The sequence below is a fragment of the Choloepus didactylus genome, chromosome 13, assembly GCF_015220235.1.
Source record: "Choloepus didactylus isolate mChoDid1 chromosome 13, mChoDid1.pri, whole genome shotgun sequence".
Classification (NCBI taxonomy): domain Eukaryota; kingdom Metazoa; phylum Chordata; class Mammalia; order Pilosa; family Megalonychidae; genus Choloepus; species Choloepus didactylus.
The window spans coordinates 91,637,470-91,656,076 of record NC_051319.1 but is presented as its reverse complement, the minus strand read 5'-3'; the positions used below and the strand labels follow the sequence as shown (position 1 = coordinate 91,656,076).

At 43.0% G+C, this 18,607-nt stretch overlaps 1 protein-coding gene across 2 annotated transcripts in view; it reads left to right on the top strand.

Annotated features, from left to right (window-relative positions):
* The window catches only part of DPYSL3 (dihydropyrimidinase like 3), a 129,920-nt gene extending 111,725 nt beyond the window's left edge, over positions 1 to 18,195 (top strand). For both annotated transcript variants that reach the window (XM_037801399.1, XM_037801400.1), the window contains exons 9-14: positions 3,062 to 3,218; positions 4,187 to 4,328; positions 5,746 to 5,916; positions 7,122 to 7,301; positions 10,052 to 10,214; positions 14,889 to 18,195. In XM_037801399.1, the coding sequence (XP_037657327.1) occupies positions 3,062 to 3,218; positions 4,187 to 4,328; positions 5,746 to 5,916; positions 7,122 to 7,301; positions 10,052 to 10,214; positions 14,889 to 14,977 (902 nt within the window). In that variant the 3' untranslated portion in view covers positions 14,978 to 18,195. The remainder of the gene's footprint in view (positions 1 to 3,061; positions 3,219 to 4,186; positions 4,329 to 5,745; positions 5,917 to 7,121; positions 7,302 to 10,051; positions 10,215 to 14,888) is intronic.
* The last annotated feature ends 412 nt before the right edge of the window (positions 18,196 to 18,607 follow it).

Below are 18,607 nucleotides of genomic sequence, written 5' to 3'. Positions count from 1 at the left end.
GTTTCAGGCATGGCTGTGTCAAGGGTTTTAAACACTGTTATAAGGTTCTCTCTCTCTTCTTCCATTCTTGGCTCTGCTTTCCTCTCTGTTGGCCTCATTTTCGTTCCAAATGGTGACAAAATACATGCCAGGAAGCACCTGTTGTCCTCAATATTTAGTGGAGGCATGATGGAGAAGCAGAGATCATCTTTTCCAACAGCTCAGGGAGGACTGGAGGACTGTGATTGGCTTGGCTTTGGTCATGTACCAAGCCAGTTACCGCCCTGAGAATGGCATGTTGTGATTGGCCAGCATTGTGGGCAGGGGCAGGGTCCCACCAACCAGGCCACCTGTGTCAACACGAGTTACTTTAGAAAAGTTGCTGAATGGATCCCCCCAGTCATGTCTGCCTGTGTGGCCTTCCTCTTTCCCCACTGCCTTCTGACCTCTGCTTCTTTTCTCCATTACTTGCCCTGGGCTTGCTAAAGTTTAATTCCATTTTGAAGCCTTCTTTTCTGCTTTTGGTTACTGTCCTCAGTGGTAGACTCATTGTTTCAGTTATGACTTTGGATAAATGAACAGCGGGTGTTTGAGAAACTGTAATCACAGGCTCTGCTTTTTTTGTTGTTATTGTGAGAGGGGATTTACCAGTCCTGGTTGTGTGGTTGCTGCTGCTGTCTGCTGGAGGTTGTACTGGTCATGGTGAGATGCAAGAAGAGTGATTCACACACCAAACTCAGAACTCGTCTGTGGAAGTCTACATGCCAAGGACAGGCTAAAAATAGTCCCGCTGACTCTGAAAGCTAAGTTGGGGCTTCTGGCAAAAGTAACCCTTTCTTGTGGGAGGGGAATCTTCCCCATTGTCTAGACAGTCTTCCTAGCTGGTGGGTTCCTGGGCAGCTCCTGCATTGCCCTGTTCAGAGTAAGCCTGCTGCTGTCTCTCTCAGCTTTTACATGTCTCAGTTGACATGGCGTGGTTGCTCCAGTGGGTGTGAGTCATTGGGTGGGAATGAGGAAAGCAGCCCACTGTTCTGTCCCCATTCCTGGAGAAAAGATAAAGTAATGTGTGTGGGCCCCTCACAGCTCTCCCCATGACCACCCATCACATTTACTCCCTCCTGCCTTCTGCTGATGGGTGCATCCTGCTTGGGACCCATTCTCAGGATGATCTGGGGGCCTCGAGGACAGGGTGCTTCAGTTGAATGCTGGGTCTGATTTCATACTTCATGTAGAAAAATGCCTCACTCTTAGCCTTCTGGCTCACGGTTCTCTGGAAACTAGGAGAAATAGTGCAGCTGTGTCTTCAGGGTAGAAGGGAGGCATTATTTCAGTGATGAAAAATGGGCTACTGAGATTGAAGCCAATAAAATCTTGAACTTTCACTTTAAGGGAAAGAGTCAAGAGCATTCAGAGTAGGAGGACAGAAGCCATAGCAGGGTTGACTCTTACCTGTCCCCATGTGTTCACTCACCAAGCAGTGTTTAGCAAATCTGCGTGGCTGTGGAAAATTAATGTTAAGAACCTACAGTATAATGAATACCAACTATATGCCCAGCATTGTGATAGATACTTCAAATTTATTAATATGTATAATTCTCAAAGAACTCTGAGAAGAAGGCATGATTACCCCCATTTTCCAGATAAGGAAACTGAAACTAGCCTGTCCAGGATCTTCTAGCTGGGGAGAACTGGTATTCAAGCACAGGTATAATTAGTCCTTGCTTACACTTCTCTTCCATGCTAAAGATAGTGCAAAGTGAGAGTTCATCCACAAAGAGAAGTTTGCATTTCTCTTACTAGTACTGGAGTGCTTGTCTTGACTTTCACTATTTCTTTTCTTTGTGGTCCTGTAAGCTTTAGCTTGGTAAATAATTTTGGAGAGCCCTTGAAATACTCACCAGTCAGGTGTGGATCCTTTTTATTGCCCCCTCCAGGGAGCAGGGCTGCCATACATGAATTGGTGCCACTGCTCCTTCTCTGCCTGTGGCAACATCATTAATCATAAGTGTTTTCTAGTAAGCATTACTAAAATTAGCATTATTGGAATTCTTCTCTACACAGAATTCCTAGGCAACCATCACCATCTGATTGGGGTTAAAGCAAAGCAAAACCCATTTGTAGTCCTGACCATAGAGCCTTCCTAGACTGTGAACTTGTGGGGAACTTAGAATATGGAACTTGAAGAGTGAAGCTAAAGAGCTCAGGGCTGGATGAGGCATCTTTGGCCCAAGAATCTGGCACGGAGAAATGTGGTACCGACCAACCTTCTATGAGACAGCATTTGCCTTTTTGTATCCTTACCCCTTCTTTAAGAAGCTCAACATAAGATCCGCATATTTCCTGACATCCTTGCTCTCCTTTTCTTGGTTTGGCCTAAGTCCCTTATTTCAGAGAGAGGTGCCAAGAAGCCAGTCTCATCCTTGACATGTTCCACATCATTGGGTGTCCTTGAAAAAATGACTTCTTGTCTTAGGTTAAGAAGTAACAAACGTGATGAAAAAAATCATGAGAGCCTCTCGTCCACAAGAATCGTTTCACTTTGTGGAACCCAAGCATGCCCTTGAACAGCAGGATCTAGTAGTTCCCAGTGATTTGGGCAGATTTGGGGCTTTGGGTCCCTTCAGTGGAAAAGAGTAGGAAGAACAGAAATCATAATTTACTGAGAATTTACTGGATGCCTGACACTTCACATACGCCTGCTTCTTTCATCTTCAAAACAAGCTTGAAAAATAGATGTCTTATTTTCTCAATTCTAGGAATTCCTAGCTCACATTTCTGAAATGAGGATGATTCTTTGAATCAATACGTATTTTTATTTTCTTTATGTCTGAAATTTTAATTGGCCTCAACATTTGAGATAATGCTGCATCTCACAACCAAGGGCTCCTTTTAACCTAGGAAAATGCAAAATTGTCCACATTTAGCAGATTGCAAAGCAGTTTAGGAAAGGCAGGTGCATGGATGTGAACCCAGGCTGGCCTGACTCCAGAGCCATGGCTTTGAGTAATCTTAAGTGGAGTGACTATCTAAGTCAGGCCCAGTGCAGCACGCTTTCTGCAAATCTATTCCCCCCCTTTTCCAGGAAACGTGGTCTTCGGGGAGCCCATCACTGCCAGCCTCGGCACAGATGGGACCCATTACTGGAGCAAGAACTGGGCCAAGGCAGCCGCATTTGTGACGTCCCCACCTCTGAGTCCTGACCCAACCACTCCTGACTACATCAACTCCTTGCTGGCCAGGTGGGAGCAGGCGTCGTGCGGAAACATCTGGGGCCAGCTGGGGCGGGGACTGGGCAGCCACATCCATCAACTGGACTAGGGTCTGGAGTGAGGAAAGCACATTGGGAAGTCCCTTGTGGCTTGAACACAGAAAACAGGCCCTTCCCCATTGTGGTTAAGAAAATAATATGCTGATAATATTAACGACGGTTAATAGCAGCTAATATATATTGTGTGGCAAGTTCTAAGGTAAGTGTACATACATGATCTCTTAATCTTCATAACTTTAGGAGTGAGGGACTATTATCACCATTTTACAGAGAGACTGAATCATTTGCCTAAGTTCACATACCTCGTCAAGGTGACGCCTACCAAATTTGTACCTAAGTTATCACACCTGGTCATAATAACACCTACCAAAATTGAACCTAACTTTGCATACCTGGTCACAATGATGCCTACCAAAATTGAACCTACCTTCACACACGTGGTCATAACAACTATCAAAATTGTACCTAATTTTGCATACCTGGTCACAATGACAAACTTGTTACCTACCTTCACACACCTGGTCATAATAATGCCTATCAAAAGTGTACCTAAGTTCTCACACCTGGTCTCAATGACACCAAAATTGTATTAACTTTGCACACTTGGTCATGGCAACACTCACCAAAATTATAGGGAGACTTGTTTGCTGTTGCCCTCTGCTGACACTTAGGGTTAGTACCAACACTCATTTGGGTCCCTTTTATTTTATTACAAAAGAGATGATCTAATCCAACTCTGTTGTTTTCCAAGGGGGGAAACTGAGCCCCAGAAAAGGGAGGAACCTCACCCAAACAAACACTGCTAGTAAGAGGTAGAGTTAAACTCATGTCTTCTAGTGTAGTGATTCCAAACCCTTATTCTAGACCACACCATCTTCTGCTTCCCCAAGGGCCTCTCGCTGTCCCTCCTGCTCACACAGAGCTTTTCTCCTTTGCCAGTGGGGACCTGCAGCTCTCTGGGAGTGCCCACTGCACCTTCAGCACTGCCCAGAAAGCTATTGGGAAGGACAACTTCACAGCCATTCCCGAGGGCACCAATGGGGTGGAGGAGCGGATGTCTGTCATCTGGGACAAGGCTGTGGTAAGAGATGGAGGTCATGGGATGGTGGGCAAGAAAGTCCATGGGCCAGATCAGGCCTCCTGCATCTGACAGAGACAGCAGATGATTCCTTGGTGCCTCCCTGAGGGGAACGCTGCTAAGATGTCTCTAGAACTGGGTGGCTCAGGGGGTTTGGCGATTTACCTTCCAGAGTGATGAATCCTGAGGTCTGAGATTTGGGAGACCTCCTCATCTAGACTGTGAAGGACTAGGAACCAGACATACAGATCCTTCCCCTAATGGTATGAATGATCTGTACTTAAAATAAAATAGTGACTTAACAGTATTTTTATTTGGATAATTTTATTACTTATTTTGAAAAGGCAAAGGCTGGAAAACAATCACTCTTTAGTATGATAAGCAGCGGGTCTGTGCCTAGACTAAAGTCATCTTGCTCAAGAATTGGATGCCTTATACTGAGGGTGAGTGGTCATGGAGGCTGTGCAAGTGATTGTTTATCAATGTCTTCTGGCAAAATAGCCTGATTTTTACTTTCTTCATTAACTTTACAAGGTCTGACAAAAGAAATAGCCATACAAATGAAGACATACCACTTCTCTATGTTTTATTTTAAAAAACTCCAAAGACTGATTCCTTTTGAAGCCCAATATAATGCATATGAACTGATGTTTCAGTTACATTAGTTCATTTACAGTGTAATCTGCTGGATTTCCCTCTTCTTCTTGGCTACCAGGAAGCTCAAAGCTAGGTTTTCAATTCAAATTTTTTTTTTTCCCCAGCCAGGTTTTTGTTTTTAGGAGAGGAGAAATATAAGTAATGTCTCTTCCTTCCTGTACTTAGCTTTTATCTTTTACTTTTATACTTATATATTTATGAATGTGTACATTAATTATCTTGGCACTATTTGAAATTGTAAAAAAAAATTATATAAATTTTAAGTACCAATGTGATATATGTTCAATAAAGAACACTTGGAAACCACAGTAAAGCATACACATGAAAGAAAACAAAAACCACGCATAAGAACACAACCCAGAGCTAACCATTATCATCATCTGGGCGAGGTTCTTCCATATTTCTCCTATGCACATGCTTATACAAACACATATCTAAAGAATGTGATCACATATTTGTTTTTACTATGAACTCTATAATACTTTTTGGAGTTAGAGGGGAGCAATAAGTAAATAAATATATGTACATACACAGAAAAAACTATGCACTTCAAGAGCAGTAACTTCTATCTTGGACCATGTATTTACCATGTAACCCAGGAAGCTGTGACAGTCCAGCAGATTCTGAAGCTTGCTGGATGGGGTTCTGTGCTCTCCACCTGAGGTCCCTGTTTGTATTCCTGGGCCTTTGTGGTCACCTTGCTCTGAGCTCAGGGGCCCTGCGTTGACTTTTTTTTTTTTTTTTTTTTTTGGTATTAAAACAGGCCACAGGGAAAATGGATGAAAATCAGTTTGTGGCCGTGACAAGCACAAATGCTGCTAAGATCTTCAACCTGTACCCCCGCAAGGGAAGAATATCTGTGGGTTCTGACAGTGACCTGGTCATCTGGGATCCAGATGCCGTGAAGATCGTCTCTGCCAAGAACCACCAGTCGGTAAGGGTAGGTGGGTGGGCGTGGAGCAGTATGGAGAAGGCATGGAGGAGCTCAGTCGGGAGGAATTTTTTTGTGGTGTACCAGAGTAGTTAGACCAGGATATGTTGCAATAATAAACAATCCTCAAATCTCAGTGGCTTAAAACCTCAAAGATTTATTTCTCACTCCTTGTTTCCAAAGCGGGTCAGCCAAGGGGCTCTGCCCATCACAATCACTCGGGAACAGAAGCTTTTGAAAGAGGCTCCATTTCTAACATGCAGACATGAATGCTGAGACAGGGAAACCGAACGCAGTAAATGGTGAAGTGGCTCTTCAAGCTTTCCCATCCCATATGACAAATGTCACTTCCTCTCACATTTCATTGGCCAAAGCCAGTCCTATGGCCATAACCTAACTTTAAGAGAACGGAGAAGTGTGATGATACCTTGTGCCTGGAAGGAGAAAGAACTGGAAATATTGGTGCATGGTCATGAGGAGTTTCATGTGGAAGATAATTAAAGCCCAGCACCCACTGAAGAGCAACTTAATACTTGTTAGTAAAACTAGTTAACATTTTCCCAGCACTTGGGTTTCAGGCTCTGTGCCAAGCACCTTGCAAATCTTAATTCATTGAATCTCCATAAATATATTATAATTATCATTATTTTATAGATAAGGAAATGGAGGTGCAGAGATGTTAAATAATTTACGCACTGTCACACAGCAAGTAGATGGTGGAGCTGGGATTCAAACCCAGAATACCCAACTCCAGACTGATGTTCTCATCCACTTTGCAACAATATCTTTCATGTGTTGAATAAAGGGAGGGAGAAATTCCACTTTTGGTGTTAATGGCCTTTGCTTAAGCATTGTATAATATCATATTATTTAATTTTGAGCTGGTAGAGACCTAAGGGTCATGTAATCCACCCACGCAATACGAAACTATCAAGTGCAATACCCCTGATTCTCTTTGAACACTGCCAGTGGCAAATTTACTTCCACATGAGGACCTTGATAAAACTGGGTCGTGTTTGTTAGGAAGTCCTGGCTTATTTTTTTTAGCAAACATCTGTCTCTTGGTACTTTCTACCCACTGAAAGCTGGCAGATTTGTTGTAGCCTTTTCCTGGCTTACCCAGTGAATGAGTTCTCAGTAACACTGAAGAGGGTCCTGGGCACAGTAGGTAACAATGTTCCTGCTTTTCCCCTCGCCCCTGTCACTAGGCTGCCGAGTATAACATCTTTGAAGGGATGGAGCTGCGCGGGGCTCCCCTGGTAGTCATCTGCCAGGGCAAGATCATGCTGGAAGATGGCAACCTGCACGTGACCCAGGGGGCCGGCCGCTTCATCCCCTGCGGCCCATTTTCAGACTATGTCTACAAGCGCATTAAAGCCCGGAGGAAGGTGAGCAGCTGAGCCCAGTGGTGGGCGGAGGGGCTCTGGGTCCCAGTCCGGCCAAGGGGTAGTAACCCTGGGATTGGGGAGGGGGGAGTCTGTGATCTTTGGACCCTCACAGAGAAATTCACAGCAAGAGTCTCTTCCCAAAGAATAATGACACCGACCTACACTTTAAATGGGAGTTTCAACATTTTCTAGTGCTATTTAAACTTGAAAGTTATTAAAATAATATGAGCACATTTTAAAAGATATGTTACTCTTAATGGCTTAAATGGAAACAAGCAGTCCACCCCCAACCATCCCTTTACCACCTTGTCTAGTCTTGCTCCACAGGGGCAGACATTGATAACTTTTAAAGCTGATTCTGTTGGTTCAAATGAAATCTTAATTATGTCCTGATGATTTAGGGGGTGAGACCCAGAACTCTGTCTTTTCAAACACATGCACATGTGCACACACACACACATACTCATACCCCACCCCATCAATTTCCAGGTCACTTTTGTGTAATGTTATGGCCCCACAAAGCAGGGTTAGACAAGTTCAGGGACTGTGGAATTTGAGCTCTAGTCCTGAATTCATCTATTAGAAGGAATGCAGTCATCCATGCAAATGGGATGGAGGAGATGCTCAGGAGAGGAGGAGAAAGGAGACTTGCTCTTTATGTTGTGGGCAAGTCCAGAGAAAACAGACCACCCCAGTGGCCTCCAGCTTCCTTTGCTGGGTAGGGCGAGAAAGAATTTTGCAAATTATTTCTCTAGGAAACAAAGTCTGAGAGGGAGATTTGCAAGCAGGAAGTTTCCTGAGGATTGCTTTCAGGTTCAATGCTTGTAGAAAAGTGATGGAAGCAGGGCAAGGCAGAGGGAGAAGTTGAACTGGGAGGCCATTGCAACAGAGGATTCACATGAGTCTACAAGGATATTTGGAGCTGGGGTGGTCATTGAGAATTGTCCTGAATTTGGGAAAGGGGGCCCGTCAGTAGATTCACTCCCTCCCCACTCCTACCACTAGTCACTGAATGTGGGCTTGGCAAGATAGCTTTCTTCAGCTGAGAGCAATTCTTGGGAGGGGTGCAGCTGAGAGGTTTCTACCCCCAACACTCCCAGCAGCTGGGGGAACACGTGCTCAGTTGTGATGTCAGTGAGGTGGTGAACCGGAATCTAGGTGCAACCTGCATTGTCCACCTGAGACAAGTTCACAGAAACTCAGAACATAAATATCCCATCCCACTCGCAACCCCCAGTGATCCCAGTAAGTGGCAGTTCAGCCTGTGTGTGGACATTTGCAATGTAGGAAACTTCTCCATCTCATGAGGTAGCTGAATGGCTCTGACTCTGAGTATTAACTTGTTTTTACTGCACTTGAAAACTACCTCCCTAAAGTCAGCCAACTGCCTGCACAGAAGGAGGCAAACCCATTTCTCAGAGCATTTGTGCATTTCCAAAGCCATCTATCCTTTAGTCTAAAGATCCCTGTAATTTGCCACCACTTAGTTTACAAAAATGCTTTAAATCCCCTCACCATTCTTATCTCTCTATTGATGACTGTCTTAAAGCTGTGTAGTATGGGGTAAAACTCCACACTCCAGGGTTGACCTAATAGAGAAGAGAATGAAGCACAAAATTCCCTTGTATCAGCTCTGTATTGCTATCAGTGTGACTTAGATTCTGGACCCAAAGAAATTGTGATGATCTGGAATTACTGGTCAAAGTTTTTTTGCGGAGGGGTACAAATATAATCATCGTCCATTCTGAATTGCTAATATTGGCAAGTTTATTTGAGTTTTCTTTTTGTGTCTGCTCCTGAGTCACTAACGGGAGAAGGAAGGCTCTATGAGGACTCTGTGATGATCCATCCTGTACTGTCAGCTCCTCAGCAGCATGTCCTCATTGCCTAACCTCTGGCAAAGATAAGAAACGGGCTGCGGCTGTGAGCCTTATGCCCACCTTAGGTGGCCTGTTGGTCTGGCAGTGTTTGCTAGTAGATTGTAAGCTCCCTTGGGGAGGCACCAGTTTCATGTGATCTTAAGCCCCAGTGCCGGGAGTGAGGCCCAGCACAGACCAGCACTTGGTCGATGTTGCTCGCTGGCTCCACACGCGTGGGGTGAGAGCCATGGCCAGAGGTGAGTGGGTCAGGCTCCAGGAGCCTCCTTTCAAGGCCTGACAATGTGCCAGAGAGTGTGAGGACAGAGATCCCATGTGATGTCATCCCTGTCAACACCTATGCCCTTATCTCAAAGGGCCTCTCTGTCACCTACTCTGCTCTGGCTAACTTGGCCGTCCTTCCATTGTGCACTGTGTCCACCTCTGGTTCTGTGCACTTGCTGCTCTGTCTGCTGGAGCCTGCCGTCCATTCCTCCTTCCCCACACTCGGGCCTCACAACAAGCTCATTTCAGATCACAGCTCATCTCTAGAGAGACCTTCAAGGACCACCTCCAGCATTACTCCGCCTTAACATTCTTCATTTTATACTACCTCTCCCTTCCTTAAATTAGATATATGTTTGTAATATATACAAACAATATATATAAACTATAATATACAAATATATTTCTATTTTTGTAACATATACATTAATATAGTAATATATGGATAAACACATTTAAATAATATCTATAAAACACATATATTATTTTTTTGTCTGTCTCCCTCCCATTTCATGCCCTCTACTTACTGATCATTTGTGCTACCTAGAACAGGCCCCTTAGTAAATGATTGTTGAGTGGTAAATGGTGACGCGCTTTCTCTGGCGGCAGATGGCAGACCTGCATGCGGTCCCCAGGGGCATGTACGACGGACCGGTGTTTGACCTGACCACCACCCCCAAAGGCGGCACCCCCGCGGGCTCCACCCGGGGCTCCCCCACTCGGCCCAACCCGCCCGTGAGGAACCTCCACCAGTCGGGATTCAGCCTGTCGGGTGAGTTGGACAAACTGGTCCTGATCTGTAGCGAGAAAGGGAGGAACGAAGGGGGAGAACCAGTGCTCAGAGGCAGGAGGGTGATCCTACAAGGTGAACCGGAACGCGTTTTCCAGCCCAGTGCTGGCACCGACCTTCAGGGAGGGAGGTGCCTGGGGCAAGCCGGAAGGTTTTCTGAATCAACAAGGAGTCCTGTTGACAAAGTCAGATAAGGCACAGTCAGGTTAAAGAGTCAGTTTTTTTTTTGTTGTTTTTTTTTTTAATTCAATTTTATTGAGAAATATTCACATACCATATAATCATCCAAAGTGTACAGTTGTTCACAGTACCATCATGTAGTTGTGTATTCATCACCCCAATCTATTTTTTGAACATTTTCCTTGTATCAGAAAAAGTGAAAATAAAAAAAAAAACAAACGTAAAAAAGAACACCAAAATCATCCCCCTCACCCTATTTTTCATTTAGTTTTTTATCTCCATTTTTCTACTCATCCATCCATACACTGGATAAAGGTAGTGCTATCCACAAGGCTTTCACAATCACACTGTCACCCCTTGTAAGCTACATTGTTATACAATCATCTTCAAGAGTCAAGGCTACTGGGCTGGAGTTTGGTAGTTTCAGGTATTTACTTCTAGCTATTCCAATGCATTAAAGTGTAAAAAGGGATATGTATATAGTGCATAAGAATGCCCTCCAGAGTGACCTCTCAACTCCATTTGAAATCTCTCAGCCAGTGAAACTTTATTTTGTTTCATTTCGCATCCACTTTTTCATCAAGAAGATGTCCTCAATCCGACGATGTTGGGTCCAGATTCATTCCCGGGAGTCATATCCTGTGTTGCCAGAGAGATTTACACCCCTGGGTTTCAGATCCCACGTAGGAGGGAGGGCAGTGAGTTTACCTGACGAGTTGGCTTAGCTAGAAAGACAGGGTCACATCTGAGCAACAAAGAGGTACTCGGGGAGACTCTTGGGCACAATTATAAGCAGGTTTAGCCTCTCCTTTGCAGTAACGAGCTTCATAAGGGCAAGTCCCCTGATAACAGGGCTCGGCACATAAAACCGCCAGTCCTCAATGTTTCTGAGAACATCAGCAACAATCCAGGTGAGGAAGCCCAACACCTCTGCATTTTCCCCCTGCTCCTAAGGGGGGCCCTGCATATATATGTTTATTTTCTGTCCAAATTACTTTGGGATGTGTCTCTATTTTACGCCAACCTATGCAAACCTACCAGGTCTCACTTCCTATTAAAAGTTCCATGTAATTATGGTATTTGAACAAACTGTACAAGTTAAATTGTTTAGGAAATGTAGTCTTGCACCAGCTAAACATCTGAAAGAGTCAGTTTTAAATGAAGACAAATTCTGCTTAGGAATCAAACCTGGTCTAGGTGGATGTTTCCCATTGTGAATTGATAATATTTTCTGCATTAGACTATGAATACTGTGCAATATGTTGTCTTTTCTTTGTTTGCCCAGGTTAGCAAACAAACTGCTCAAATTGCAGTACCTTCTTCTAATCTCAGATTTCTATTATAATTATTCTCCCCTCCCTACCTCCCTAGTAATAATAATAACACCAACAATAGCTACCATTGAGTGAACGTTTACCATGTGTTAGCCAAGTCAATAATCTTATCTACTCTTTAACAAATCTTTGATATAAATAGTATTATTCCCATTTAACAGATGTGGAAACTGAGGCTCAGAGAGCTTAATTAGCTTGCCTAAGTTCAAACAGCTTGTAAGTTGGGGAGCCACTTCTCAAGACTCCACTTCTTCAAGTCTTCTTGATTCCAGCTCCCAAGCCCTTAAATTCGAAGCTATTTTGTGTCTGAGGTGGAACTTAAGTTTTTATGAAGGATTTTCCATTAATCTTATGTTGTAAACATCTTCACTTATTTTATTTATTTATTTTTTAAGTAATTGGGAGTATATAAAGACAAGTCAGTTTTTTTATTGTATCTCCACTGAATGCTTGGCTCCATGCTAGTCACCAAAGAGAAAATAAACAAAACTAGAAGAGATAGGATGGGAGGTGGGGGTAGAAAAGGGAGAGAGACAGATAAACCCATAATCCTTAAAACTGTAAAAGAAGCCCCATTGTCAAATATTCTTAATAGTACATACTACAAGTTAAGGGGTGAAAGATTTTTTTTTTCTCTCAAGGGCCACTTACCCATGGGGGAGAAATATGATGAAAGTCACATTGAAAAAGCAATTTAACTGCAGGCTTTGGTTTGTCTTAGCAAAATATAGAGCTTCTCTCCAGTACAGGAGATATTAGCCACATGTGGCTATTGAATACTTAAAATTTGGTTGATCCAAACTGAGATTTGGTTTAAGTGTAAAATGCACGCTAAATTTTGAAGGCTTAATGCCCCCCCCCCCAAAAAAAAAGAATGGATATATTGGTTTAAGTAAAATATATTATTAAAATCAATTCTACCTATTTCTTTTTACTTGTTTTAATGTGGCCCCTGGAAAATTTTAAATTACATAAGTGGCATATGTTCTTTATCTATTGAGCCAGACTGGTGTAGACATAGAATTTGGTTCCACTTTCTCATATGACAGATCAGACGAAGGAGGTCACATAGATGGTAGAGTGGATGAAGGAGGTCACATAGATGGTAGAGTGGTAGTTCTCAACTGTGGTTGATTTTGTTCCCCAGGGGACATTTGGCCATATCTGGAGACATTTTTGTTGTCCCAGCTGGGAGGAGAGTTGCTACTGACATCTAGTGGCCAGAGGCCAGGGTTGCTGCTAAACATCCTTCACTGTACATATAGGGCAGCCCAAAAAAGAATTATATCTGGCCCCAAATGTCAGTAATACCAAGGTTGAGAAACACTAGACTAGAGGAATCCAGTCGGTATTCTTTCCACTTTACCCCCACATCTCTTATGTTTCAACTATAAATAGGAAATGGCGAGGCAGCACGGTACAGTGGTTTGTGTGGGCTTTGGAATCTGGCAGACACAGATTTGATTCCCAGCTCCACCACTCACTGGCTGTGTGGCCTTGGGCAAGTCCCTGTTTTGGAGCCTGTTTTCCTCATCTGTAAACTGCAAACAATAAAGGTCCCTACTTCCTAGGGTTCTTCTGAAACTTAAATGGGAAGGTGCATTGGAAGTGCATATTGCTTAGTGTGCTTCAGCTATCTATTATCATGTAAAATATTTACTAAGAAATATAACGTTAAAAAGTAAGAAAAAAATTCTGTTTTTCCATACTAGTAGTCTTAAGATGGGGAAAAATAAATGCAGATTTGTATGTCTATTATAGAGACAATTTAAATGCAAGGGAACTAAGAAAACAAGGGAAAGAGATCTTTAAAGGGAAAACAAAAGCATGTAGGGAAAGGAAAGGGAGAAACAGAAAAACAGAGAGAGAGAGAGAGAGATAAGAGAGACACAAGCGGGAAAGTCAAAGGAAAAGAGCTACAAGTTTTGAGATTGCCAGAGTTCACTTCCTGCTAATCCAAGAAATTTTTGTCAGTGTTTTTGCCAATTTTCATTGCTCTGTGGCTGCCATGATCCTTCAGCTTTTTGAGGCTCCATTCTGAATGGATACAAGCGTACTCTGAGGTCACCTGTTGTGCAGCATCTGGACCATTCTGTAGAGTTACGAGATGTTGAGCAAGTTACCTGACTTCTCAGAGCCTCAGTTATCTCCTCTGTAAAATGGGGCTAATAATAGCACCTCTCTCAAAGGATAGTTGTGAGGATATAATCTGATGAGCACTTAAAACATTGCCTGGCACAGTGAAGATAAGCAGCTAGTTTTCATACCATCATTTGTTTTCCTTATTAATTCTTTCCATGACTATCATGCTGAAGGTTAGTGAAATCTGGATAAGAACATGGCTTTTCCTGGCAGTGGGTAATTTTCAGGAGAGTGTGGTATGAAAAGTCTAGATGACCTGACAAACTGGAATGGAAGTTCTTTTTTTTAATGCAATTTTATTGAGATATAATCACGTAACATACAATCATTCAAAGTGTACAGTCAGTTGTTCACAGTATCATCATATAGTTGTGCTTTCATCAACACAATCAAACTTTAAAAATTTTCATTACTCCAAAAAATGAAATAAAAATTAAAATAAAAAAAGAACATCCAAAACATCCCATTCTCCTCCTCCCCCTCATTGTTCATTTACTTGTTTTTAAATACAGTTTAATAGAGAGATGTTCACACACCCTACAGTCATCCACAGTGTACAATCAGTTATTCACAGCACCAATCATACAGTTACGCGTTCATCACCAGAATCAATTTTTGAACCTTTTCCTTACACTAAAATAAAAATAAAAGCAAAAAAGAACACCTAAGTCTTTCTATCCCCTCCATCCCACCCTATTCTTCATCCCATTTTTGTCCCCATTTTTCCACTCATCTGTCCATACACTGGATAAAGGGTATGCAAGCCACAAGTTTTTCACAATCACACCATCACACTGTGCAAGCTACATAGTTATGTAATCGTCTTCAGGAATCAAGGTCACTGGATTGCAGTTCCGACAGCTTCAGGTATTGGAATGGAAGTTTCAGAAGAGATGAGGCCAGGAATGTACTTTATGTTTTTTATGCTTACAATTAATCCAATTTCTCTTTCTTCCTTTCTTCCCTTTTTTATTCCCTGCAAATTTATTTCCCCCTGTAGGCACCCAAGTGGATGAGGGGGTCCGCTCAGCCAGCAAGCGCATTGTGGCGCCCCCTGGAGGCCGTTCTAACATCACATCGCTGAGTTAAGCAACCCCTCCCCAAAAGAGGGGCAGAAGCAAGAAGAGATGCTTTTGAAGCCAAAATGGTACACCAATATTTAAGAAGGAAAGCGAATCCAAACAGTTGCGATCTAAAGAATCAATAAGCCTCAAGCCTTATGTTTCTCCAATGTTATGCTCGCTTGCCTAGCTTTATGAATATTGCTTTGTTTTCTGTTTATGCATAGCTTCGATTTGTTTGATCTCCCCCCCTCCATTTACATGCATGCAATCACACAGGCCACTAAGGTAAAAAGAGTCTGCTATATAGTGTTGAGAGCGTGTGTAGTGCTGCATCTTAAGACAAGGGGACAGACAATGCTGGGATGTCAGGAAAATGAACAAAAGAGACACAGGGCATTTAGGGTGTGTGTGTGGTGGGAGCCCAGAGCTAAGGTGGAGGGTGCAGAGGGACTGGGGCAGGGCATGTATGAGGGAGGTGGGTGGGCCTGGAGAGCAGAAGGGGATGTTGTGTTTTCTGTTGATGATGTCCTCTATTTTCATGGAAGAAGGTCACTTGTGGCTGCCACCACTTCATCTTGGTCCCCTGGGCCCTGCAGACAGGGCAGGTAGTCTTTGGGTGCTGGCCTTTGTCATGTCTCCTCCTAGTAGATTTTATTCCTTTGAAAATTTTATTAAAACGCCGAAATCCAGCCTTTTCTTCCACCTGCTTGATTGTGCCAGTCTTTGCTCGGGCCTCTTTGTTAACGTTGCTTTCACATTTTTCTCTTTCCTCAGTTGGGAAGGACAGCCAGGGAGGGACAACACATCTCTTCCTTTTGCCCTGCCTGCCTCTTTGGTGCTCTTAAAAGGCAACAGCTGGGAGGAACAGCACAGGCCCTCAGGGAGGGGGCAGCCACAGTTTAAATAAATGCCTCCCTCTGAACACACAGGGAGCCTCTCCCTCTCCTGTCTTTACAAATGGAGATGAATAGCATGCTTCTGGAATCACCGAATTAGGATTTTAGCTGAGATGGGGCAGAGCGAAGGGCTTCACTTGCCACGGGTAAGTGTTTGTTCTTCTTCATCTCCTGAGACCCAAGCACATCCACTATTGAATAGGGTCTTTTTATGGAAAGCTGCTTTTATTAGGAGTCCTGTAAATTTTTCTACCAGTATGTAATCTCAGTTTATTTGGGAGTCAGCAGGGATTTAGGAAAGCTGATTCCGAGCAGAGGGAGCACATTTTGCAGCCATGGTGCTTCCATATTTCAATTCTAAACCACCTATTTCCTCTTCCAGTAGCAGATCCTTTAGAGGACCTTTTGTTTCAGTAAAATCTTCCGAGGTGAGTGGAAGTTAGCATGGAGTGTTTACATCAACTTGCCTTTTAGAGTTGAATATCCGTTTCCCTACCATGCCACTTCTGAAAATACAATTTGGGAGGAAGATCTGAGGAAGTACAGAGCAAGATGAGGATCTGTAGAGCCAAGAGGCCCACATGCAGGAAAAAAATAATCCACCTGCGATCAGACTTCCATGCCCTGGTCAGGGGGGATCCAGCAGGTAGAACCCATAATCCTATGTACTAAGTACTTTGAAGAGAAGAGCAGGCCTCAAACACCTTTTAAGTGCTTAGTAGAAACCACTCTCTCTCACTGCAGGTTTTAATAAATTGAAGACCAGAGAAAAGGGAACAAATGACTACAAAGGGATATGGAAATAGCCAAGGGAGAGAATTTCCCCATTCAAGCTAATTTCTCTTTTAATCACAAACAGATGATTCCTCTCAACATGGGGAAACTTGATATTTTAAGGTTTTCATGGTGCCTTTTTTTTAAGGGAAATTAAGTAAAGGAGAGAATGTAGCTTTTCATTTATAAATCAAAGATTTGAGGGCGTATCAGGATCTCAGAAAACAGTTTTGCATGCAGAGGGAGTTTGTCACATGTCAAGTATATACCTCGCTGGTTGGGCTGGGCATTAGGCTGTGCTGCAGTACCAGCTACAACCACCAGATGGAGGAAAAGACAAACTCGAGTCTGAACATCCACTTCTGCACCATCTCCTGCTGTTCCCCAGGCCCTGAGTGAGTCCAGCTCATCTTTGTAGTACCTCTCTATGCCATGAAAATAAACCTTCCATGGCCAGACCACTCATCTGCACTGCATTTGGGACTTCTGAAATGAAGCATTCAACCACAACTGTATATTCCTCAAAAGCCTTCCCTGCTGTAGGAACAACCCCATAATGCCTTCAGGATGGGCAACGTTATCTAAGGAAGCCTACCTCTCTCTCTTCTCTATTAACAACTTTCCAAGCATAGGAATTCCTGATCATTCGAAGAAAATTTGCTTTTCTTGGATTTCTTGGTAACTTCATACCTAAGTTAAAATTTATATTCAAATTTGTTTTGTTCCATGAGGCACATCAGTCTTCTGCAAAGGATTTAGGAAAAGAAGATGACAATGAGTAATGGCCCTCTCAGAATTTACTGGCATCTCATCCAAGGGTGGGGGAGCATGGTGGATTTTCTGGCTGCCTCCCAAGCTTTGTTTTGCCAACTCATCTCTTGGCCTGACCCCTCTATCAGGATGCCCTTGCTTTTCCCCCAGCTTGCTCACATTGTTTCTAAATCCAGATGATAATCTGTGGCACTTCTCTCTAAGAGGGCCACATGTTTGGGTAACTGAGAAGGTATTTGTGGACCTGTTAAATCAGCCACCCCAATAGAGAAATTCCTTTTAATTCCAAGTTTTCTAAAGATGGCAGGGTCAAAGCAATCCTGAAAATAGGTTTTCTTCAAAGTCCAGTCGTCTTTGTCCTTTTTCTTCATAACTACACCCAGAGAGACATGCTCTGCTCCAAAGGCCTGAATCCCAAGCCCAGACTTTTGCTCACCTCGAGAAGCCCTTCCTGACAGGGTGGGCATTTCCTGACTTTGGTCTTGCCACAGGTTTCCCAGGCATTCTCCTCTGGAAAATTCCAGCTTGAGTCCCAGTTATACTCATGGGCTGTCCTGGACGGCCAGCATTCATTTTAAGTTCCCTCTTTGGAAATGGTGTGTGGGTGTTCAGTTCAGTGTCTGGTGAATATGGACAGACAGTAAATCTCCCTGTAATCTGTGGTAGCTGTAAGCAGCTCTGGAACGTGAAGAGCTGTTTGGTTTGAACCGTGAAGAAAACCGTGTTTTGAGTTTAGCTGAGATTAAAAAAAATTCAAGTGACTGTTAATGTAAACCTGGTTATTAAAATAACTATAAAATTACAGATGTCGTCCAGCCTTCTGTGTGCGACGTGGTGTCATTTTACCTAAAATATTAAAATCGCATGGTAAAACTGAAATGGTTAGTGAGAGGGTCAGATACACTAAAAGAGTTATCCTGAAAAATTTTGAGTGGGTTCTGCCTTTTCTATTGAAGTTGAGTTTTTGTTTTGACTACAGAGCTTGATAATCATATTGAAACTTTTGGGAATGACTAAGGTTTTTTTCTGTATTTACCAAATTTAGTATTAGTACAGAAAGCATTGCCATTTGGGATAAATCTAGACCAGGTCCAGAAAACATCCTGAATGGTTGTGTAAATATTTTTTGGTCATCCCTTTAAATCCCTACTAGATTGATTTATAAGCATTTTCTGCTTTCTCGTAAAAAACTTTTCCTCAAACTAAGCATGAGC